We start from the raw sequence: 25281 nt of genomic DNA on the forward strand, positions 1-25281 counted from the left end.
AAGTGTAGGTCTATGGGATGACTGATAAAAATTTATTGAAAAACAAAACCAACACATAAAGAAAAAAAAGTTCCCTTTTCATACCTTGCGATGATGTAAAGGTTATCTGTTTCTGTGGCCCATGGTTAGCGAGGGTGTCATGGGGCCAGCACAATGACCAACTGCTTTACTTTTCCCAACTAATGTAAGGTAACCATTAGAGTTGGGTGGACTAAGAGGCACCCAAAGATCCCGAAATTAAAAATTCCAGTCTTCACCAGGATTTGAACCCAGGACACCCAGTACAGAAGCCAAGCACTTTACTACTCAGCACTTAGATATGCATAAGGCATAATATCTTCTTATTTGATGGAAGGTGTCATTTAGAAAATAGGATAAAAAATGATGAGTTACTTATTGTTGGAGACATCGAGTTCTCTGATGGCTGGCAACTTGCAAATACTTTCTGGTAGAGACTCAATAATGTTGTCAGAAAAATCTAAGACTTCAGCAGACTTCATCTTGTCGAAATCTCCTGGTAGAGATTTGATGTCATTACCACTGGCATTGAGGATCTGTAGTATAATTAAAATAGTATATTAAAGCTAAAGGTATTTTAAATTAGCCTGTATAGAAATAAAAGACTTATCATAAATAGTATCATCTCTATGTCTCTGTCTTGAATATATATATAAAATCAAGACTAAAAAAATTTTAAATGTCCTTAAGTGTCTTACCTTGAGTCTGTATAAATAGGGAAATCCCATGGGCATGATGTCTATATGATTCTTGGAAATGTCGAGCTCAAGCAATGAAGCTAATACGTCCACCCTGTCCTGTGGGAAGTTGACCAACTCATTGTTAGACACGTCCAGTCTCTTCAGCTTGTGCAGACAACCAAAGTTATCAGGCATGAGTTTCATCCTGTTGTAGCTGAGGTCCAGCTCCTCCAAGTGAGACAGTTTAAGAATACCCTAAAAAAAAAAGTCTCAGTCAGAGGCCAAGCTAGGGTTATTGTGATTAATCAATGATGCCAGCCAATCTCCGCCAATCATCACATCACAAAATAAACTTTCCCAATAAAATATGTTGATGTATTCCTTTTGTTAAAATAATCTTATAAATACAAAGGGTTCATTTATTCATAAATTGATTTAAAAAAACAACAACTCAGATGAGCCACATATTCCCTCTTGTTTCTGACATTATATTACATTAAAGTCAACTCCTACAAGGTGTTGGAACATATTATACATATATATCAGAACTTATCAATTAGAATAATAAATGTTAGTAATAAAAGGGACATAACATACATTTATTAGACATATAAGTTTAGGCATATGACAGGTGTCATGCCCCTAACAACACCACTGGTCTCAGTGTCTGATATGATACATATGAAGTTACATGTGAATAGATCCTCTTTTGGTGTCATCACTTTCTTAAAATACTACATTAGATGTTACATATGAATTAAACTTTTTTGGTGAATTGATTAATCTCTTTCTGTGTCATCATTACATACTTAAATCGTACATATGAAGTTGCATATCAGTTAAATAATTTCTTTCTATGTCAGAGACCAGTGGCTTCTAAGTTGTTAAGATACCAATGTAAACAAACTAAAACTCACTGGTAAAAATTCTGTTATCCCGTTTTCCGTTACTTTGATGCTTTTCAGATTGATTAAATTGTTGAGACTATCTGGCAAGTCCTTTAATTCATTTCTGCTGGCATCTAAATGTTCCAAAGCTCTCAGTTTGCAAGCCTAGAAAATATAGTGCATTATGAAATATTGGCTTGAAATGCTTATTAGATGACTGAATGATCGTCATTGAAATAATACTGCCATTAAAGAATATTATAACTTGTAATCTATTAAGCTTTTTATACTGTATTGAAACATATTTTGAAATAATGGCTTTTAAAATGGTCCATAAACATGGAACTAGATCTATATTGTATGAACTATCATAGAATGTTTTTAAAAAAGAATAAAGCAATCTTCTCCATGGCGGTATTTAATAGGGTATCATTTAACAAAGTAGCTATAAGTATAAAATATTGCAGTACTGAGATCCTGAAAATAATCATGGCATTGGAAATTCTGAAACAGATATAAAAATATAGGCCTAGTGTTAAACTATAAGACTTTAACAAAATGTACACAAATTGCACAGCTAATCATTATTTGAAAGATACCAAATAATATAAATTGCTAAAAATTGATATTTCATATTTCAACAAACCAAATCACAGACCTGATTACTTAGTGACTTTAGATGATTGTCAGATACATTGAGAACCTTGAGCAGACGACAGTTGAACAATGCAGGGGGCAGGTCATCTAGCTCTAACTTGCACAGTTCCAGATGTGTTAAATTTCTAATCAAATATATAATATATACACAAAATTTTAAACAACCTTTTTCATCTAATTACATTTCAAAATAGTTGGCAGTTAGAGAAGACAGGAAGCAATATTTAAACCTTAATGTCGGTTATTTCCCCTTTTCAACACTAAAAATCCGATAATAGATTATAGTATCCATGATTATAGCATGGAACTATACTATGATTATAGATCTTTGTATTATGTGCACATCGTAGTGTGAATGTGGAGTGGTGCGAATGCATGTTGAAAGAAACAGGAAGCATTTAGTTATTAAATTAAAATTAAGTAATTAAGATTAAATTATTTCTAAACTATGATTTTGATGTTTATTTATTTATGAAAGAGTTTCATCTGCTAGTAACAGTTTCTTTTTAATTTTGTTTTTTACTTTCTACACGCAAGACAAAAAAATGATACGGTCTCTTAAAAATAAAGTGTCGATATTACTACACTGCCCAAATTGTTTACCTTATGTGATCCTTATCTCCCATAATATGAAACAAAGATTTGTGGTCATCAAAGTTCAAGGTTAGTGGATTTTCAGAGAGATACAGATGAGTCAAAGTTTTAGGCAGCACCATCTCATTGAATAGATTGGATGACACATTGAGCGATCGGACCTGAACATGCATTGAGTGTGTAAATGTTTAAAAATTCAAATTTTTTTTTTTTTTTTTGACTGAATATCAAAGATTATTTTACAGTATTGAGATATTTGTCAGTGATTGCTTGTTATTGTTTATTTAATAAACTGTTCACAACTATTGTCTCTTTTACCTATTATTAAACTGTACACAACAATTGTCTCTGTTACCTGATACAGGAATTCTAAAGATTTTGGTATCGCGGCTATTTCATTGTTGTTGAGGTGAAACTTCTCCAGATTTCTGAGTTTCCTCAGGTCAGCTGGCAGACACGTCAAGTTGTTGAAGGAAACGTCAAGCTCCGTCAAAACCTGATCCTTACCCAGAGAGTCCGGCAGCTCCTTCAGTTTGTTCTTAGACAAGTTTAGTATCTTTAATGTCTGAACTAAACCTGTCCATAACAAAAGTAAACATGCTATGTTATGAATAGAGGTTAATCATGTTGAAGTTAGTTGCGGTATTTCACTCTTTGTTTAAGATCCGGTTTACGTTCCTTGAGCAATAAAATATAGTAAGAGGGAAAAATAAGAAAAAGTGATATTAAGAAATGTTGGCGCCTTATAATGAAACCTAAAGAAAAGCCTTACTCATGCTTATTGTTATGCTTATATCCAGGGCCGGATTTAACGAATGGCATTCGAGGTTACTGCCTCAGAGACTCCACAAGAAAGGGGTCTCCACAAGAGATAAAAACTAATATGTTTTTACCGCTAACACTTTAAATTTTACGTCTGCTGACAACACTGTTGTGATTAAGAAGTGTTCGCTTGTAGCATGCTTGTTATAAGTAAATGCAGCACCGGATATACAGCAGCGAGTCTACCAATAGCATTACCTTCCACAAACTCACAAATGTATATATTTTTTTATTAAACTAAAATGTGCATATTGAATTTTATTTTTTAAGGAAAATGATATTAAATTTACAAGTGCACTGTTTATTTCTTGTAATGGATGGCATGCTTTATGATATAAGTATTAATTATTATTCATAAGTGTATCTTGATTAAAGCTTCTGTAAAAGTGTAAGATCCTCCCCAAAAATCCTGCCCAGGTGCCTCAACATACTTAAATCCGGCCCTGCTTATATCATCTCTGCCTGTGGTCCCATAAAATGATGTACTTCGTGTTAGCCATGAAATATCCCGCCAGAAATCAAATTGTTATTTAGAATTTATATCTACTAGTTAAACTAAAAAGTATTTCTCACCTATAGAGGGAGGTAACTCCTTAATATTGTTACCAGACACGTCCAGTGTCATCAAAGCTTTCATTTTGCTAATGTCTTCAGGGACGACATCGATCTTATTGTTGGCTATTTGTAGACTGACCAGACTCTGTACACAAGAACAAGATTGCCGATTACAGATATATAAAAAGATCTTCACACATATTTTATTTATTCAAGTCATTGGTTTCTGGCATTGTAGATTAATAATTTCTTATTATTTCTTCTGTTTTTCGGGCAGGATTTTAATCCCACCTATCATTCTCGAATCAAGGTGAAACTTTGCACAATTATACATTGTTGATGAAAACGCGTGAATCAATAAAAAATAAAAAACCAATTAATTAGTAGTAATTACTTAATTTTGTTTTATACAGAAAAAGATAAATAAATATTTCAGTATTAAGATATTTGGCAGTAATTCAGCAATTGTTTCCCTTATATAAGCTTTGTCTTTTTAATATTTTTTAAATATTTTGTTTAATCGTGAAGATGCTAAAATAATTGCACACTCTTTTGGTTTAATATCTTGGTGTTTCGTAAAGTTTCTGATGTTTATAATCGAAATATAAGAATTAGCTTATCTTAAGTTTTACGTGAAAGCATATCTTTTGCACTTCCAACATTCATTCTTGAACCAAGACCCATAAAAACATGCCCATTATGGCTCTGTACTGTCTTCATCAGGGTTATCCCCCTTTGCACTGATTGCAGCCCTAATGGGCGCGCTTATCTTTTTGCACATTGGCCCTATATATAGAGGGCCCCATTAGGTGCCAATGTGGGCTACCTTAATCCTGCCGATATCAACCAGAATTGTTAGGTATTTCCAGAATCATGCCGTAATCAAGCGAATCAAGCCCACACCAGCCCAAATTGTTCAATAATTGATATTTCTTTAGGGTTTAATTAGGGATAACCTTTAATGTGCCATTATGGTTCCGATACTGGCCCTAAATGGTTTAGCAATGGAAATTTTATTGGGTTTCAATTAGGGACTACCTATAGTGTGACATGATCGTTACGATGCATCGTTTAAAAAAAATAATGTGTCATTGACCTACCGGATACTGTGCAGTGATGTTTGACACGTTGAAGAAAGTAAAAAAAGGTTGGCCAATACGTTGGCCACAAAATCTCATCGTAAGCAATTGGCACTCAGCAAAAGGAAAATCCATTGTTACTAAGTAGGCCTATTATCTATAGGCCTATAAGATGTTCAGCAAGCCTATAGTTCGCGTTTTAAAACCAAACATTGAAAAATTAAATAGATCTAGATGTGCGAAAACAAAAAGTACTAGCTTTTCTGGCATGCCTTATATAAATCGAATTTCGCCAGACGCTAGAGAAGAATGCATCCATCCCTTATGCAATACAAAATGAATAGATTTGTTGACTAGATCTAGATTACATGGGGATTATGGGTCCAACGAGTGAAAAATAAAGAGCCTATCAAAATTGCATACTCATTCTCTATTACTATGACGTAACTTAACTTCGATCTGAAACGAGGCAAGTTAGACCTTTGTGTCAGTCTTCATTCTTTAAAAAAAAAAATTACCTTCAAAGTGACCGCGAATTTCATAGAGTTTAGCTTGTTTCCAGAAACATTGATGTCCTCGATGGAGTGAAGGTTGTTGACGGAGGTTGGGAGAAACTCGATCTGGTTGTTGGCGACGTCAAGCACCCGAAGCTTGACCAGCTTGTCGATGTCGTCTGGCAGAAGGGCGATCTCGTTGTTGGCTAATTTCAAAGAGTCCAGGGCGTAGCCCAAGGCACATATTTCATCTGGGATGACTAGTTTGGAGTAAAGAAATATGGTGTTCTGTATCGCTGTAGCATGAAATACTTTTTGTAAAAAGATAGAAATATGTTCAAAAAGTTGAGTGGCCATATAACCACAGAGCAACAAAGATGTGGGTGATAACTAAATAGCAACAAAGTTGTGGGTGATCAGATAATTAAATAGCAACAACGATGTTGATGATCAGATAACTAAATAGCAACAAAGATGTGGGTGATGAGATAACTAAATAGCAACAAAGATGTGGGTGATCAGATAACTAAATAGCAACAAAGATGTGAGTGACCAGATAACTAAATAGCAACAAAGATGTGGGTGATCAGATAACTAAATAGCAACAAAGATGTGGGTGATCAGATAATTAAATAGCAACAACGATGTTGATGATCAGATAACTAAATAGCAACAAAGATGTGGGTGATGAGATGACTAAATAGCAACAAAGATGTGGGTGATCAGATAACTAAATAGCAACAAAGATGTGAGTGATCAGATAACTAAATAGCAACAAAGATGTGAGTGACCAGATAACTAAATAGCAACAAAGATGTGGGTGATCAGATAACTAAGTAGCAACAAAGATGTGGGTGATCAGATAATTAAATAGCAACAACGATGTTGATGATCAGATAACTAAATAGCAACAAAGATGTGGATGATCAGATAACTAAATAGCTACAAAGATGTGGGTGATCAGATAACTAAATAGCAACAAAGATGTGAGTGACCAGATAACTAAACAGCAACAAAGATGTTGACGATCAAATAACCAAACAGAAACAAAAATATCAGGGCGTGGTGGCTATAAGTGGTTAAGTGTTTGACTTCCAAACCTAGTGGTCTCCGGTTCGAATCCTGGTGAAAACTGGAATTTTGAATTATGGGATTTTCTAGGACGCCTCTGAGTCCAACCAACTCTAATGGGTACTGGTAAAAGCAAGTACTGAACAAACCAAACTTTATAATAAAACAACAACCAATAACAGACGTTTATAATGCTAAGACAATATTTGCCATTAATACTTTTCAGAAATGTTGTAGATATCAATCCAAATTCTTTTTTCGTCACTAAAATATTGTTGAATGAGTAAAACTGTAACATGGTGTGTCTAAACTTTGTAAAGCCGAAGTGGTAAAATATTCATAACCTCCGAGTCTAATAATAAAAAGTTTGTCTTCGGGTCCGAAAATTAAGGAGGAGTACAGTATTTCACGTGGCTACGCAGTCCTAGCTGTGATCTACATATTTTGCTACATCCGGCGCAGACATAACTGTTGTCCACTAGTTGTCGGTTTAAGTTGTTTTCGCCATCTACTCCTGTCCATAGCAGTGGATTTCCTGTTGGTCTCAAATGTGTATCCCTTAGCCTTTGCAAGAGATCTCCAGCTGTCTCTTTCGGAAGCCGGGGGACATATCTATCACCCCGACAACCTTTCAGCTAGCCAAAAAAAGCCCCCACCCCCTGCATACGGGATATGCCCCGTTTAGCGTAGCTGTCAAACGAACACAATAAGCATTCCCTCTACGCTGTTCATAACGGCATTCGAAATAACCGAAAACATAATTTTCGGCGACGCCTTTTTGGCGCAGAGGTCGTTTTGGGGAGAGGAACAGTGAGCAAAAACGTGCGCCCGGGGCAGGGTGTATTATTGGCGCCCCTTCCCCATTTTCCAAGAACATCACACAGAAATATAGGCTGCTTATGGCGCCCCCTGAGTGTGGCGTCCGGGGCATCGTGCCACCCTCACTACGCCTCTGTTTTGGCGCAACATTTTTAGCCACGGACGTTTTGGTGCTAAATATACGTCTTTCAAATGATTGATACAAGTTTTATGTTTTGTATGAGGCATAGACATAAATAAATATAGACTTGCCGATTAAAGAGTTTTATGAAACGAAAATTTGTGACTTGCAATTTATTTTGTGTACTTTTTTATATAGCATTTATGAGCAGTATAAAAGTTAAGTATTCATATCTATTTCAGCCGTAACCTATATAAGTATTACAATATTTTCACTAGTGTTTTTTTTTTAATTCTCTCAGCGTGAAGATCATGCTATTTTTCATAATTCGGAAATCCGAATACAATAGATGTATATACATGTTTTCAAGTTACATGAAGTTACTTCCTTTTTTCCAGTCTATATTTATTTATGTCTATGGTATGAGGATTTATGTTTTGATTTATGTTATAATTACGTATTTTTTATGTGTAGAGCTTTTTTCTGTAAGATTTTGGATTGTATTTATTTTTGTGTATTAAATTGTCCAAATTGTTTATATCTAAGGTGGTATGAGTTTTAATCATAGACTATATATACATAGTCAATGGTTTTAATGTAGCTCATAAACACTGTAGCCTTTCATTTTGTGCTTGTGTGTGTGTGTGTGTTTGTGTTTCAATTTTTTTTGTAATTAGTCTGCATCTTTTTTTGGCTCCCACATTTCTAACAAGACTAAAATAAGAATCTAACTTTAATGTCAAGGCCGTCTGATGGTTCTGAAACATGGGAACAACTGAAGCAACAACAAAAAAAAGTACAGACCTTCATCAACAGTCTGAGAAATATCTTGAAAATACATTGGTAAGACAAAATAGAAAACACCAATCTGTGTGAGATGAGTGGACAGAAAAATATAGTGGTGCAGCTTAGAAAGGAAGTGGAGATGGATTGGTCACACCCTTAGAAAAGATACCAGCAACAGAGCTAGGCAGGCCAAAGAATGAAACCCCTAGGGAACAAGACATAGAGGAAGACCAAAAAGAATGTGGCGACGCATTTTACTAGATGAAGCCGAGAGGACAGGAAAGAATTTGGAAGCCACTAAAAAACTAGCAAGAGACTGTGGAGATTGGAGTGTTTTTACTGAGGCCCTATGTTCCATGAGGTAGAGATGATGATGTGCGTATATTAAGCTGATCATAAATGTTTTGCGATTGTGTTTTATTAAATTAGTGTTAGGGCTAATTTACATTTTAAAAAAGTGAATTGATGGTAGAAAAAACATGATACAAGACTAAAATGTAGAAGTCATACACATATACACACATAAGATCAACTTGTAAATAACTTTTATATTTCTAATTCTTAAGAGATTTGTTCTCACATTTAACATTATCCTAGTATCAGTGTATTTACAAAGCTTATATCAACTCTGTCTGTCCGTCTGCGTCAAATTTTGAACACGCCCATCCTCTGATCAAGTTCAAACTTTACACTATTATTTATTGTACCTAAAAAAAAAAAAAGAATCACTAAAAATTTTTTTTTAAATAGTCAATTAATTGCTGGCAGTCAATTATTTGTTTGATACCATCAAGGGAAATTAATCCTTCAGTATTAGCTACTGTGTGCAAATATGTAGGGTTTTGTCCCCTTAGATACACGTACACATTATTTCTCCCACAACTTCTCGGACTAAATTGAAAGTTTACAATATGTTTTATACCTAATAAAACATGAATCAATTTAAAAATTAACCAATTAGTCAACTAATTATTGTTAATTAATTCATTAGTTTCAACATAGATTAAGAGAAATAAATCTTATAGTGTTGATAGATATGGCGCTATACTTACTTTTAATGGAATTATGCGATACGTCCAAATAATGAAGATACTTGATCATACCAATCTGTGCTGGGAGCTCATCTAGTGAGTTGTATGACAAGTCAATCCAAGTCAGGGTAGATAAGCGGTCAATGGTGTCCGGAATGAAGGCAATAGAGTTGTGAGACAGATCCAGTTTTTTTATGTGAGGTTTCTTAACTGTGCCAGGAGGCATCTGAGTAATTCTGTTGTGACTGAAGTTAATAAAGGCCCCTGTCTCATATACACCTTTCTTAAACGATTTGATCATATTATAGGATACATCAAGATATTCTAAGCTTGTGGATTTCCCTATATTTTTGGGCAGGCCCCTTATTCTATTTTTAGACGCTAGCACCGTCGCCAAGGAGGCCGCTTTGTGAATAGGATTGGGCAATTTTTTAACTCTGTTGGCTGTGATGTCTAAATACTTCAGTTTTTTCATTTTTGCAACTGAGGCCGGAAATGACGACAGATTGTTGTTGCGGATGTCTATATACTCCAAGTTCTCAAGGGCGGCCACTGACTTCGGTAACCTTTTGAGTCTGTTGTTCTCGGCATTCAGTTTCACTGTCAAGGCGCTTAACTCTTCATTGTTGTAAATCTCTACAGGCAGAGATTTCATGTTGGCCGTGCTGAACTGGAGGTGCACCAGCTTGGAGTCCCCGATTCGTTTGATATGGCCCTTACGAAGGGGTTCCGGCAGTGCGATGATTTTACTTCCGGGCCCTATCGCTGGGGGCGGCTTATCATCTTTTTTCTTTCCTCCTCGTTTGTTACTCATTTTTTTAAGTTGCTTCAATCTTTTTCTAAGTGTATAAATCCGTGATGATTTGTTTCCTTGGAAGGTTGTTTTTTTTCACTCCGAGTTTTTAATTTCAGTTTTAATGAGGCTTTTTCAATTCAGCTCTTCATTCTGAAACGAAACAAAAATTGAAAATTAATGAAATGTAATTTTTGTTTTAAATAAATTCAAGTTTTTAAAAAAGCAATTAATAAATTTAGTAGAGAACTTGTGTCTCCAGCCTTAACATTTACACCCCTAAAGACATTTTAGTGGACAGCTAGTGTGTGTGGGTGGTCATTATGTGTAGGCCTATGTATTAGCAAGGTTTTTGATTTATTGCACTGCGCTGGTGGCAAACAAGAAGCCTACAAGAAAGGAAGTCTGAACGCAGCCTGATAGTGTGGGTGACAGGGAGAAAGGGGGTGGGTGTTCTTTGTACAAGTCTCTATTAGTCATAGACTGTTAAAGTAGGCTATTATTTCTTTTTTTTTTTTTCATATTGTTTTGACAATCTTTTAGTTATAATTTCAATTTCGATCAAACTTTGTCATATAATTTACGTTTCTGTTTCGTCAATTTTAGTTTTCATTGTCCGACTTCTAACTATTTTTGTTTAAATTCCGATTTCCTTTTAGTAGGCCAAGTTATATTGTGTAGGCGCGGTGGCTGAGCGGTAAAGCGCTTGGCTTGTGTCCCAGGTTCGGGATCTTTGGGTGTCTCTGAGTCCAACCAGCTCTAATGGGTACCCGGCATTAGTTGAGAAAACTAAAGGCGGTTGGTCGTTGTTCTGGCCACAGAAACAGATGACTTTTACATCATCTGCGCTAAATATAGCAAAGTTTGAAAGGAGGAACTTTTTAGGCCTAGTTATTATCGTTTCTTTTTCTGTTCAGTAAATGGTAGGGGCCTATGCGTTTATTTTTAATTATGATCTTTTTCGTGTTCCATTTTGTCAGCGACAAGTAGGCCTAAACTAGTTAAAAGTAGCCTCACCCTCTTAATTAATAAAGTGGTTTCTTTTCTTCAGTGAAGTAGATTCTCACACATTATGTTGTTTGTTTGTTTTTTCAAAAAGGTATTGGATAACAGAAATCAATAAAAGAAAGGAAATGCCCTAATAAATAGGAGGACATCGGAGACAATGCGTGGTATTGTGGGAACTCATTACACATTAATGACGTCATATCACACGCGGCAATCAGTTGTTCTACATTTATTATACGTGACCTGGCCATGCGTGACATTCCTGCTTGAAACCGCCAGGTACACAATTACAACGTGCTAAAAGGTTATTAATTGGTCGACAAAACTGTTTGAAACCAACATGTCCATTTTGAAAGTACATTTAGCTGTTAAACATTTATTGGAATCTTATCTTATATATTACAGACGTTACTTCAAAAAAGAAGATAATTATGTCCTGCGCATTTCATGTGTCAATCTAGTCATGCTTGTTAATCAATGATTTAAGAATTCTGCATAGTCGTTGGTTTTCTTGGATGGTTCTGGCAACCCATTCCATTTTCTAATGGCACTAGGGAAGAAGGAGCACTTGTACGAATATTGCTAAAAGAAATGAATTGAAAAAAAACAAGGTTACAAAGACAGTTTGTGTGGAAAAACAAACTAAAATTGGCCCCCGAAGTGGTCCACCCAGGCAGGTAAAAAGGCAGGTTTCAATATTTTCAGAAAGAATATCATAATAAAATTATATCAAAGGCAAATGACAGAGAAGAATGGAGAAAGAAGGTTGACAGATCTTGTGTGATGCCCCAACGCAGACCAAGGGCAATGTGAAAGTGAAGGTCACGTTAGATGTAAGCCTGGCCTAACTGATTTCATATAATGGTTATCTAATTGATCTAATTGTTTTGTAATCTCTTATTCAAATCTAATTGTAAAAAATCCTTTTTAAAAATTCCTTTATTTAAATGTCTGGAGTGGCATCTGTGCATTGCAGTTCACGCAATATATGAAAAACTACTTATTAATTGTTGTTTTAAATAATGTTCCACTTATATGTATACTAAATAGATTTATTCTCTTTAAAAAAAAGTAAACATTTTTTTAAATATAATAGTTGGTATGATAGAACTTACTTAATTTGGTAATACAATTGTAAATTAAAAATAAGACAAAAAAATCTAAAACCGTTTGCATAAATGTGTTAAAAATATGGTAAATGGTCACCTCACTTGCTAAATAGCCTCCCATGTTTGTTACTATTAATAGTGAAAATTTGTAAAAATTGTGTATTTTTATGAAAAAACTGCTTGCATAGTTGATTTAAAAAATAATTTTTTCGCTTTCAGAAAAGAAAAAAAGGTAGGTAGCCGTTGCATCAGAACTTTGAATGGTCTAACCTATCATAATGTCGGATTTCCACAATCTTTTCTAGTTTACGAGATGTAAACGGGACGGACGACGGACAGACCACATAAAACTAATATCGTCTTTTCCCCTTTCGGGGGCCGCTAAAAACAGTAAATTTAGTAATAAGACTTGGATTCTATGATGGTGGAACTTAGCCTACATTTAACTGTTAAAAAGCCTAACATCTTTAAAGCGAAGATGAAGGGAGAAAAAAACAAACTACTCAACACACGTGAAAGGAAGCCTCATTTGTGTAGTTTTAGCCTCTTGTGGTTTAGTAACTTTATCTGGTCGTCTTGGATGTGGCTACAATTTTGAGCTAATTGAGCGGTGGCTCAGTGGTTAAGTGCTTGGCTTACGAACCTGGGGTCCTGTGTTTGAATCTCGGTGAAGAAGGGATTTTGAATCTCGGGATTTTTTAGGGCGCCCCTGAGTTCACCCAACTCTAATGGGTACCTTACTTTAGTTTGGGAAAATAAAGGCGGTTGGTCGTTGTTCTGTCCACATGACACCTTGCTCGTTAATCGTTGGCCAAAAAAAAAACAGATGATCTTAACATAATCTGCCCTTAAGATCGCAAGTTATAAAAGGGAAACTTTAACCTAAATAGATTCACCCTTAAGGGGCTCGCCTATGTTTTCTTGACATGTTAAGTTTAGACCTTCCTTCAGAACAAATATTTTACGTCATAGCATAAACATCCCGCGGGACAGCAGAAAAGGGCAATGGGCAGGGTCTGAACCCAGGAATGTTGCTTTGGATGCAAGCTCGTTAGTTGGTCATCAGAAATGCCTAAAACATGACAGCAAGTGACTTTTGAAATTCACACCTGGGGATCTCTTACAAAGACCGCGTAATACAAATTCGAGGCCGAAAGGAAATCTACTGACGAATACAGGCACAGACGGCGAACAAGTTCTCCTTTCAGACCTTACGATCTATATGGTAGACGGCGAAAAGGGAATTTAAATTAAACAGACAACGGTTTTGTCTGCGTTAGATGAGGCAAAATATGTAGATTAGAGCTTGGACTGATTGCGTAGCCACGGGAAAGACCGAACTTCTCCTAAATCTTCGAACTTGAAGACAAACCTTAGTAGATTTTATTATTCGAAGTTTTATCAATAATGTACTTTTACACACGCGAGTTTTAAAACTTAATGTCACATTTCCTTAATATAATGTTACATAGACTTAAAACTATGGAGCGTCACTAATATGATATACAGGATCCCACTTTTAAACTAGTTACACACTGCAAGCTAATTTCTAATCACAAACTTGTCACAGGCTGAAGGAATCAAATTAATTTAACCTACTACGGGGAAATCGCAATATGGAACCAGTTTGTCGCAGAACGTCTCATGGGCCCTTTTTTTTCTGGTTGTGACGTTTTGTTTTGTTTTCCTAGTGAACCAGCCTGGTCAACGGAAGATATAGATTGATGAATCGCATGCAAAGTTGCTTAGAATTTCCTCAACCGTTACTCCCATGAGATGGTGTTGCTTTCTTGATTTTAATTACGCATTCGAATCAGAGTTTGGTTTTACTAATGGGATAATAAAATCAGAAAGTCACGATCAAAACAAGATACTGTGCCAGGCAGTGCCAGCTCAATACGAGTTTGCTCTTTTTTAAAATTAATGTTTAATAATTAAAATATTTAAACAAATATGCAAATATCTATACATTTTATTATTAGCCTCATGTAGTCAAAACATAATACCGCAATTGGATCTCATAATGACCTGCTAACTATTGTAAAAAAAAAACGCAAACTTAAGACTCTATGGCCACATCACAAGGTCTTCAGGGCTCGCAAAGACCTTCAGGGAACAGTACCAGGAAAAAGAAGAAGAGGCAGATTTAGAAAGCGATGAGTAGACAACATAAAAGAATGGACAGGCCTGTCATTAAATGAAATCTATCCAAGGCAAAAGACAGAGAGGAATGAAGAAAGACGGTCGACAGATCTTGTGTGGTGCCCCAACGATTCAACAGACTAAGGGATAAGGTGAAGGTGAAAGGTGAAGGTGAAAGGTAGTCAAAACAACAATCACAGCCGAAAATAGTTTGAGACGAAGTCTGTCATTCGAGATCGCTGAATTATCCATATCACTAAGTATTTTATTGTTACCCTAAACATAAACCAAAAGTAAATACGAGATATGCTTTGAGATGTTTATCCCTGCTATAAATCTTTAAACGGTATGCAATAGATATCAATCTTCAATTTCTCACTTTGGTTGTACTCTAATAATGTACATATAAAAACAAAGTCGCTGAAGGCTACATTAACACTTGTTCTAAGATAAGCTCATTGGTGTTCAATGTGAACAAATTACAAATAAATTACAAAAATAATGAAGTAATCTTTAATAGGCCCAAGGGTGTAGTGCTGTGGTCATTATTTCTACGAAGTCCAGCATGTAAATGGCAAAGGTGTTCATAATAGACAATCTCATTTATAATACAAATTAACATTGTTAAGCATACTTATGAAATTTGTTATCAAAATATATCGGTTTAAAGAAGTTTTAGTGCGGTAATTTCTCAATTTTTTTTCTCTTATTTTTCTACTACGTACACTAAGATTGTCTCATCAATGCACTGATATTATTTTAGCCACTCTATAAAAATGAACTTATTACGAGGCCTACACGAGTTTGCTAAATTTCCTTGTCAATAGACATGATAAGTAGTGTTAAATGAACCATGCTAAAGTCATAAATGTCATTTTTGTGTTTTGTGATTGCAACCTTCTCTAAGGACTGTATTCTTTTGACTGTTCTCATATTTATTCACAAGATGGAGACCCTTAAAATGGCAAAGTTCAACGCACAATAGAAAACAAAACAAAAAAAATTCACATTCGGTTATTACCTAAGCATTACAATAGTCAATATGGCTACTTTCTATGTGTTTTTCTTCAGAAATAGAGATGCTAGGACTCTATTAACCTTAAAACTGAATGGTTTGTTGAGAACGTAGAAATAGGATTAATTAGTACGTGTGAAATCTGAAAGGCGAATACTAAGGGATATAGGCCTACTAAGGGATATATATACTATATATACTAAGGGAACACGGCGTTGGTTTCGCAGTTAAGAACACACTGCTGAACACAGTAGAGCTGAAGTGCAACGGTTCAGAAAGACTCCTATCATTACGCCTTAACACATCTATTGGACACGTGACTTTGATAAGTGCCTACGCTCCTACTTTGAGTTCCAAACCAGAGGCCATGTTCTACGACAACCTTTCGTCTGCTCTCAGCGAGATCCCAAATACGGAACAGGTTATCATCCTCGGCGACCCCAATGCACGCGTTGGATCTGAGACCTCTGCATGGGACAGCTGTATTGGGCGTTTATATGTGGTCGGGAGTGTCTCTCCAAAATAGGGCTCCACTGCCATATGAAAAAGTACTTGAGAAGAACCATAGTCGTTTCAGGACTGAAGGAGGCCAATGATAAGTGATATATAGGCCTAACGCACACAAGAAACAGAACATAATGTTATAGACAGTCTAACTACGGCAGATAGGCTTGAAATGTGATCCGATTTTAAGGAACAATCAATGTCAACTTTGTAGGACCTTGTAATATCTGTCTTCTGTTACTAAAGGGAAATAATGATTGTAGACAATTAAACATAAGAATTACGTCCCTTCCATTCAAGTACTTTTCACAAAAACATTCACAACAAATAATGACGTAATATAAACATTAGCACCATCTGAATCCTTCCATCGTAGTCTTCTTTTGATTACTTAGATCAGTGTTTCCCAAACTTTTTCCTTAACGGTCTACTTTGCACATTCTGAGTATTTAGCGGAACACTTTGCTTATTTTTTTTTAGATTGATTGATTCACGCGGTGGCACACCTATTCAGGTCTCGGGGACGGGGAACACTAGGGTTCCGCGGAACACAGTTTGGGAAACACCGATTTAGATTACCAAGTTTATCTATTTACTAGGCGTATCAAGCAAACATTCCATACGTGTTATCGGTACAATCAATGTTGCCCAGCTCGCTATGTTGTAAGACGTCCAGCGTACCTACATTGTCAAGTCAGCAAGTTGTGGAACCTAAAGAAAGAATATCCTCACATTCAGTCATTGATCTAATTTAAGAGTTACGTTGACCCACAAACACGAGGCAGGTCTAGGCCTGACCCTGCACTGGACTGACCTACACGCCCACACCCACACTTCGTTTCCACGCATATTTCTAGTCACATTAGCCTACTTTTCACTTCCATTCGCTAGGACAAAGTGCTATAAGTACTTTCTTTCTTCCCTGTTGCTATTTGAACGGGCTGCCTGATTCAACCAGGGGAAAAAAACAACAACTTAATAATTAACATGCTGGACTAGATAAATACATAGATACGCGTAGCACGTAATTATCTTCTTTGTTTTTTAGGAACATCTGTAATGTATAAGAGAAGAAGTTCAATTTGCTGACGATAGAAGTTCAGGAACAATGTTAACAGAATAATGATTTTTGTTTTGTCTCTTTTGTTGTTGCTTGTTTTGTATTTTTAAGCGGTTCCCGAAGGGAGAAATTGTGCTAATAGTTTTGTGCAGTCTGTCTGTTCTTTCGTCCATCTGCCACGTTTAGAGATCAAAAACACAAAATCCCATTATTTTCTTCTTTTTTTTTGTTAATATAAAGCTCATTGAAATATGTGTTTGCTTGCTAGTTCGTGTTTGTGTATGTGTGTGTGTGTGTGTGCTGTGTGAGTGTGTTCTGAACTGTTATTATAAGGCATAGACCTGATAGACTTTAAAAAAAAAATATTCGTTGTCTGTTGTCTTATCTAATCGCAGAGGTGTACAAACTAAGCGAAGTACCTCATAGATTTAGTAGTCGGAGTGTTAGATGTAACACAGAAACACTGTTATCTTATAATTACAGACGTTTCTTCATTGAAAAAAAATGTTTTGAACCCTTTTGCTAACAATAGGCACACAAAGGAGGCGCGATGGCTGAGTGCTAAAGCGCTTGGTTTCTGAACCGAGGGGTCCTGTGTTCGAATCCTTGTGAAGACTTGGATTTTTCATCTTGAAATCTTTATGGGTGCCTCTGAGTCCAACCTGCTCTACAATATCCTGACAATAATTGGGGAAAATTAAAAGCGGCTGGTCGTTTGGCTGGCCACATGACAAACTAGTAAGGCTTGTTAACCATGGGCCACAGAAACAGACGACCTTTATTTACATCATCACTTCCATAGATCGCATGGTCTGGGAGTGGAACTTTGCTTTTTACTTTTTTTACTTTTTTAGGCACACTAAAGCTACACTTGTTGTATTAATCACTGAAGAGAATAAGTGTGGTTATCAAGGTTTTATGTGTAGGCCAACCACAAATGACATAGCGTATAGAGTATAATTCAGGGTTGCAGGGTTCCCTTCTCAATGCCATAGAGAGATTAAGCTAATTGAGACATGGGACCCTGATATTGTATGTCATTGCTAAATTACTCTTGGTAGCCTTGAGCTATTACCAATGTTGAAACATAGTATTTTGGTATTACTACTAGTACAGACTATTTCCATCCATATGTTAACCATATGTAGTTTGTAAAACCACAACCATGTCCTTTTCTAATTGTTTTCCTTTGTATTCCAAGAACAACTTTCAAGTTTTAAGCCTGTATTTTTATTGATCTCGATCTACAAAGCTTTTTTTTTTCTCCCTCCACAATGACCTGTAATAAGATCTAGCAGTACCAGAATTTAATTAAATTGTTAACACTATTTTTACTATACAAGCATTTACCTCCCCTTCTCACATTATATAAACTCTTTTAGGCCTTCTTTTTGCTCTTTATCGACAACGTTTGTACAGAGTTTATTCCCTTTCTAAATACAATAATAGAGACATGGTTGTCAAGGACGCATTACCCCTGTCAACCTCGTCGCAGCACATGTGTCGTTGAGACTCTATTATACAAATGCTGAATATAAATTATTTACGACTTTCACTGTCGTTTTTTTTTCTTAGGCGTTCTATTTTTGCCTGTGTACATTTTATGTTGTTGACACTTTTGCAAATAGATTTCTACTGGAATTGCAGTAGGCCTACTTCGAAAGTAAACAACTATTATATCTAGATTTTATTATACCCTGTATGCTTTAAAATTAAAAATTATTTTTTTAAAGGGCGTATCAAGGGAAAGAACTCTACTTTTATAACTATATCTCTCAATAATGTATAAGCTATTTCCCTTTTCGATATCAAACAAAATAATTACTTACCTATTATTAATTGACTAATGGGTTAATTTTTAATTCATTCATATTATGTTAGGTACAATAAATAATTGTGTAAAGTTTCATCTTGATCCGAGACTGGGTGTGGGAGAAATGTTAAAAAATTTTACCAGACAGACAAACAGACAGACAGAATTCATATAAGATTTGTATCAACAAAACGTCCACCACCGAAGCTTAGCAAGCCAAGAAAAGTGAGGCGTTGTGAATACAAACTGGTAGCTTGTAGTTTCGGACAATTCTTCAGAAATGAAAATTACAAATAAAATATTTTTTTACATAATTTATTTAAAAAACAAAGCATATAATATACTGAGTGAAATTGCATCAACTATTTTGATTCAATCATGTAAGTAATTTCAAATAGATCTAGACTGACAATAATAAATGTGTGTGATATGAAATGTTTTTATTAATTGCTTTTATTTAGCGCAACTTTCATATTTATTCTTGCTCATTGCGTTATGGTCAATCCCTTTTGTGGACCAGTTTCGGAAAAGGGGGAGGGGGAGAGTTGGTATATGGGAGAAGGCTTCCATCCTGCCTTTTCAAAAGCATTTAAAAAAAAAAAAAGAAAAAAAACGTTGATCGAGTCTGAATTCGAAATCTAGTTTCCTCGATGGATGCTACTGAATTATTATTTAAAAGAAAAATAAAAGGCTGTATAGTCTATTGTTAGTTTAAAATTTTTAACGAACGACCTTATTTTCTTCGCACGGCTTATCTCCCCTTAGCTTAGTTGCCTATATTATCTATATAAAAGAAAATTGTTAATTACAACTAACTGATTGATTAATTAATTTTTTAGTGTTGTCATCGGCAATGGGAAATTGTGCAAAGTTTCAACTTTATTCAAGAATGTCAAGTGGGAGAAATAACGTGTAAATGATTCCACCCAGACAGACAGACGGAATGAGTTAATATAAGCTTTGTAAACTAGTTCAAACTTCCTGCAGGACGGCAGACGATGAGTGCGACCAAGATTCGAACTCAGGGCCATCGTGACAACAGTCCGAAGTGCATACGACATGACCATGTGACTCAACATATAATGACCATACAAATAAATAATAATAATAATAATTTTTATTATCCGTAAGGAAATTTGTCTTACAATTTGTACATTTCACCAGACAAAACATTATAAGTATACAAAACCAAAATATACATTTACACCAGATTCACTCATAATTTACATGCGAAAAGTTGATATCAGATGTAGGCCTACACGTTATAATATACCTTCCACGCAGGCCGAATCAGAAAATGAATAAGCTATATGTAATGACGGTGTCAAGGATTCGATACAGAAATTGAATTAAATATTTGTTTAAATATATTTAAAAAACTATTTTATTTTACATTTGAAGTGTAGCAGACACAAATATTACGTTTAATATATATATGTATATAATAATGATAAATGGGCGTAGCCAGGGGGGGGTTTTGGGGTTCAACCCCCCACCCGAAATGAAATCCCCCCCCCCCCCGCAGGGGGGGATCGGAATTTAGTGACTGATTTTTTGCTTTGATTTTGTTTATTTTAGGTGAGATTTTAATACAAAACCATCACTTGCCCCAGCACAACCAAGGGTGTTTTAAGTTTAAAACCCCCTACCAGGGGTTTTTGAGTTTGAAACCCCCTACCAGGGGGTTCGAGTTTAAAAACCCCTACAAGGGGGGTTCGAGTTTAAAACCCCTACCAGGGGGTTTGAGTTTAAAAACCCCTACCTGGGGTTTTTGCAGTTAAATCTCCAAAAAAAAAAATGCAAACGAAAATCCCCAAATTCCAAAAGCACAAAAAAGCAAAGTACGCACTCAATATTCTATGATCGTAGCTAAATGGGTTTTGACTTAGTTTTGAGTTTAAACCCCACTTCAGCGGGGTTTGAAGGTAAAAAAATACCTCTTTAATAATAAAAACAAAGCACGTTATACACTCAAAATGTTATGAGTGTAGTCAAAGGGGTTTTGAGTTTAAACTCCCCTCCAGTGGAGTTTGAAGCTAAAAAGTACCTCTTCAATATAAATTAAAGCAAATTACTCACTCTAAAATCTATGAGCGTAGCCAAAGGGGTTTTGAGTTAAACCCCCTCCCCCCGCCAGGGAGTTTGAAGCTAAAAAATACATCTTCAGTGTCAGAAAAAAGCAAATTACGCACTCAAAATGCTATGAGCGTTGCCGTAAGGGTTTTTGAGTTTAAACCCCCCTTCAGGGGGGTTTGATGCTAAAGTACCTCTTCAATATAAAAAAAAAGCAAATAACACACTAAAATTATTTGAGCGTAGCCAATCCAATCGGGGATTTTGAGTTTAAACCCCTCTCCTACAGATGGCTTTTTTTTAAAGTTTAAAACCCCTCCAGATGATTTTGAGTTTAAGATCCCCCTACAGAGCATTTGGAGTTGGAAAACCCCTAACAGATGATTTTGACGATAAAACTTCCCTTTTCGATATAAAATCTAAAGCAAACTACAGTCACTTAATTCCAAGAGCGTATTCAAGAGAGACTACACATTTTTACCTGTGGCGGGGCTCCATCAATAAAGTGCAGTGAATAGTCATCTGCCGAAATTGAAAAAACACTAAATGTGGCTCAATAAAGATGGCTAAGACAGATTTTAGGAGTCAGTTATAGAGATCGGGTCCAAATCAAGAAAATCCTATGCCGAACTGTGAGTCGACCCTTTAGTAAGATTGTGACAGAGCGTCGCATGAGGTTTGCGGGACATGTTCACCGACAAAAAGAATTACGCATAAGAAGAGTTGCGATGATATCCTAGTACAACATGACGCCACACATTCGTGGAGGTCCTCATGGCAGGTTGGAAGAGGCTTCAGACATTACCAGTGACAGATTTTTATGGAAACAGCTTGACGGCAAATGCTCCGAACGGCGCGGGAGGGTCTAAGTCAGTAAGAATAGCACATTAGGTTTTTGAAATAAAACTTTTTAATAGCTGGTAAATGCAGTGTAGATACCTCAGAATATGCATTTTGTTGGCTTCCAATATCAAAAATAGTGCTTGGTGGCGGGGCTTCGCCCCGCGCTGGGGAAGCTCCTAGCGCTCCCCCACACCCCCTTGCTAGTAATGGCGGGGAATCTACAATTTTTCCACTAACTCATGGAAGAACCTATTCTAGGGCACAATAAACGTCTTCCGAAAGAATGAAGGGTCAAAATGTAATAAAGATTATGTACACACACATAAATACATATAAATTTTTTTCGCGGGGGGGGGGGGGGGGGGGGTTCGGGGGGGGGGGGGGAATCCACCCCCCAAACCCCCCCCCCCCCCCCCCCGAAAAAAATTCTGGCTACGCCCCATGATGATAATAACAACACATATGGAGTATGATACAATCCACGAATATCCACTATCCTTTATAGAAATACTTGACAATAACTTATTGACTCCTTATAGAAATACTGGTACACATCTGAATTTACTTTATAAAAGCTCTATAACTTTTCCCTGTCCTTACTGACTGTATCTAACTATTCTCACTGACTGTTTCTTACTGACTGATCTCACTGACTGTTTCTTACCAACTGCTATCAAGTAACTCTGGTTAACTAAAGGTTAAAGGTGTTTTTCTTGTTACTAGGCATAAATGTTTATAAAAGATCAAACAAACAAAAAATAATCATCCATTAAGAGCTCAGCCGATGAGTTTTCTTTAGGTAAACATTGTACACTGATTCCAGCTCACCTGGTTCCAATCTAGCACCTAGAGCGTGGATATATCAGTTGAGCAGAAGTGGATAGATTAAAGACGGTAACGAAAAACTGGTCCCAATTGGATAACTCACAGGCAGTCACGGAATCGCGAGAGCAACGGTACTCCGAGGCTTGTCCATTTAAAACCACCGGCCACTTGGTTCCACAAGGGAGATGTCAGTGAAAGCGGCTTCCCACATTGGCAGTCCTTCCACAGAATGTGACGGAATATGAAGACATTTCCGGGAAGGGGGTTGTCGGACTTCGGCCTTCACAGAAGGGTTACTGACGGAAACCTGAAAGCTTATAGGCCCTACTCCCAGAACATGGGTCAACGTGGTCGATAGGACCAACCATGGCGGTAACCGGGAAGGGGGTTGTCGGACTTGGGCCTCTGCAGAAGGGTGACTGGTGGATGCCTTAAGGTTTATATTCCCAAAACATGACATGGTCTTTACCCCTAATCAGCCCTAGTCCTGTTTCAAGAGTTTCGAATCCTTTCCAAGCCTAAGAAATCCTTTTCAATAGTCGCTCCATCACTCCGTAACGAGCTTTTTCGAAGGTGCACAACGAGAAATAGAACTACTGCATTACAAATGTTGCCAATAGACAAAATTAGTTCCATTATTTTATTATATAGGGAGTCCTGCTATCTGATGAAGGACTTATTTTTTGATGAATTTGCGTATTATATACCAATTACTATGTTCAAAATGTGGGGGGAAATTTTTAAAGAATCTCCGTTAAGACTAGGCTTATAATGTTTTACTGCTGTTTCGTTCATATTCAATGACCTTTGCTTCTTTCAATTATCAGATAAAAACTTATTGAATTAATAAGAAAAATGTAATCATTCAGATCTGTAGTTCATTAATCTGAAGTCCAAGTTAAGCTGCACTATGATCTTTTTTTTTAACTACTGCCATGTAAATTAAGTTTATAGTTCAATGATTTTTCTAATTAAACCATTTTAACTTGTTTATATTTTTTATTGTCTGGTTCATTGTTTATTATTAAGTCGAAGAAATTATTCACAAACTATTTGCAAGCTATCTATTATCTATATATGATGTTTGTTTATATATAAGGTACTTATAAGACTAATAGCAACATTACCAATGTAATTTTTTTTAATACATCAGGGAAAATGTATATCGATCCTCTAGCGTAGGGGACCTACATTGGCTTTAAAGTCATGAGCAAATACTGCTACAATTAGATATAATCAGCTCTAGACATTCTAAATTAGGAGTAAAAGGCAGATGCTCTCTATCATGTCACCTATTCATGTTGCAGTATTAGTGAATTATTTTTTTTTGTACTGTGTGCTAAACTGTTTTATATGAAAGGCCTATAGGTCTATATCTGCTTCATATAACATACAGGGGCGGACTTATGAAAGAAGTTTTGGTAGGCTGAAATGTTTAAAGAATACACTGATACACTAGCGGATCCAGAACTTTGGAGTGGGGGGGGGCGATTTTTTTCCAAACCCTAACCCTAACGCCCAGTAAACCCTAACCCTACGCATAAACGTGCATACAGCGCGCGCGCGCGCGCACACATACACACACACACACACGCACACACACACACATATATATGTATATATATATATATAAGAATAAAAAAAAGGAGCATTTCTCAACCTTCGGCGAAAAACAAAACAACTGGGGCAGCGCTATAAGGTTCTCTGGTGAAGTTCGGGGCGAAGCCCCGACGCCAAAAGCGTTTTCTTGCATTCTTTATTGCAGAAATGCATTCTCCTGACATCTACAACTCATTATCCATAAATGAAGTTCGGGGCGAAGCCCCGACGCCAAAAGCGTTTTCTTGTATTCTTCTCTGCAGAAACGCATTCTCCTGACATCTACAACTCATTATCCATAAATGAAGTTCGGGGCGAAGCCCCGACGCCAAAAGCGTTTTCTTGTATGCTTCTCTGCAGAAACGCATTCTCCTGACATCTACAACTCATTATTCATAAATGGAGTTCGGGGCGAAGCCCCGACGCCTAAAGCGTTTTCTTGCATTCTTCACTGCAGAAACGCATTCTCCTGACCTGAAGCTCATTATTCATACTATTAAAAAACGACCTTTCGAATAATTTTGTACTTGAAAAATATTCTAATTTGAATTTATAGACCCATAATACATTGCTAATAAAACCGATTTGTTCCTTGAAAAGATAGGATACCCCACGTATTTAGATTTTTACTTTGAGGATCGCCGCCGAAAAAAAACTTATTCAATAAATAGTATTCAAGAAAACTCAAGCATAAATTGTGAGTTATAGTCCCAAATTTATTTAGCTAGAAAAATATCATATTGAGTAAAGGTTGGGAAAAGGCGACTATGAAAACGTTATTTGAGTTTAGAACTCATCTCAATCATGACTCTTATACTGAAAAATTTCGTTTGAATTCTAACTTTTCCAATGCAAAGTCTTTCTTAAAATACTTATGATAACT

The 25281-nt window shown here is 36.2% G+C and overlaps 1 protein-coding gene across 1 annotated transcript in view; it reads right to left on the reverse strand.

The window, feature by feature from the left end:
• LOC106057171 (leucine-rich repeat protein soc-2 homolog) overlaps positions 1-25281 on the reverse strand; it is a 37439-nt gene that overhangs the window by 2719 nt on the left and 9439 nt on the right. Inside the window, exons 2-10 of the mRNA XM_056012085.1 lie at positions 9636-10560; positions 5811-6046; positions 4232-4358; positions 3192-3412; positions 2846-2997; positions 2244-2367; positions 1616-1750; positions 717-953; positions 394-554 (exon numbers count right to left, since the gene is read on the reverse strand). Of these exons, the coding sequence (XP_055868060.1) occupies positions 394-554; positions 717-953; positions 1616-1750; positions 2244-2367; positions 2846-2997; positions 3192-3412; positions 4232-4358; positions 5811-6046; positions 9636-10428 (2186 nt within the window). The 5' untranslated portion in view covers positions 10429-10560. The remainder of the gene's footprint in view (positions 1-393; positions 555-716; positions 954-1615; positions 1751-2243; positions 2368-2845; positions 2998-3191; positions 3413-4231; positions 4359-5810; positions 6047-9635; positions 10561-25281) is intronic.

Source organism: Biomphalaria glabrata, chromosome 15 (genome assembly GCF_947242115.1).
Source record: "Biomphalaria glabrata chromosome 15, xgBioGlab47.1, whole genome shotgun sequence".
Classification (NCBI taxonomy): Eukaryota; Metazoa; Mollusca; class Gastropoda; family Planorbidae; genus Biomphalaria; species Biomphalaria glabrata.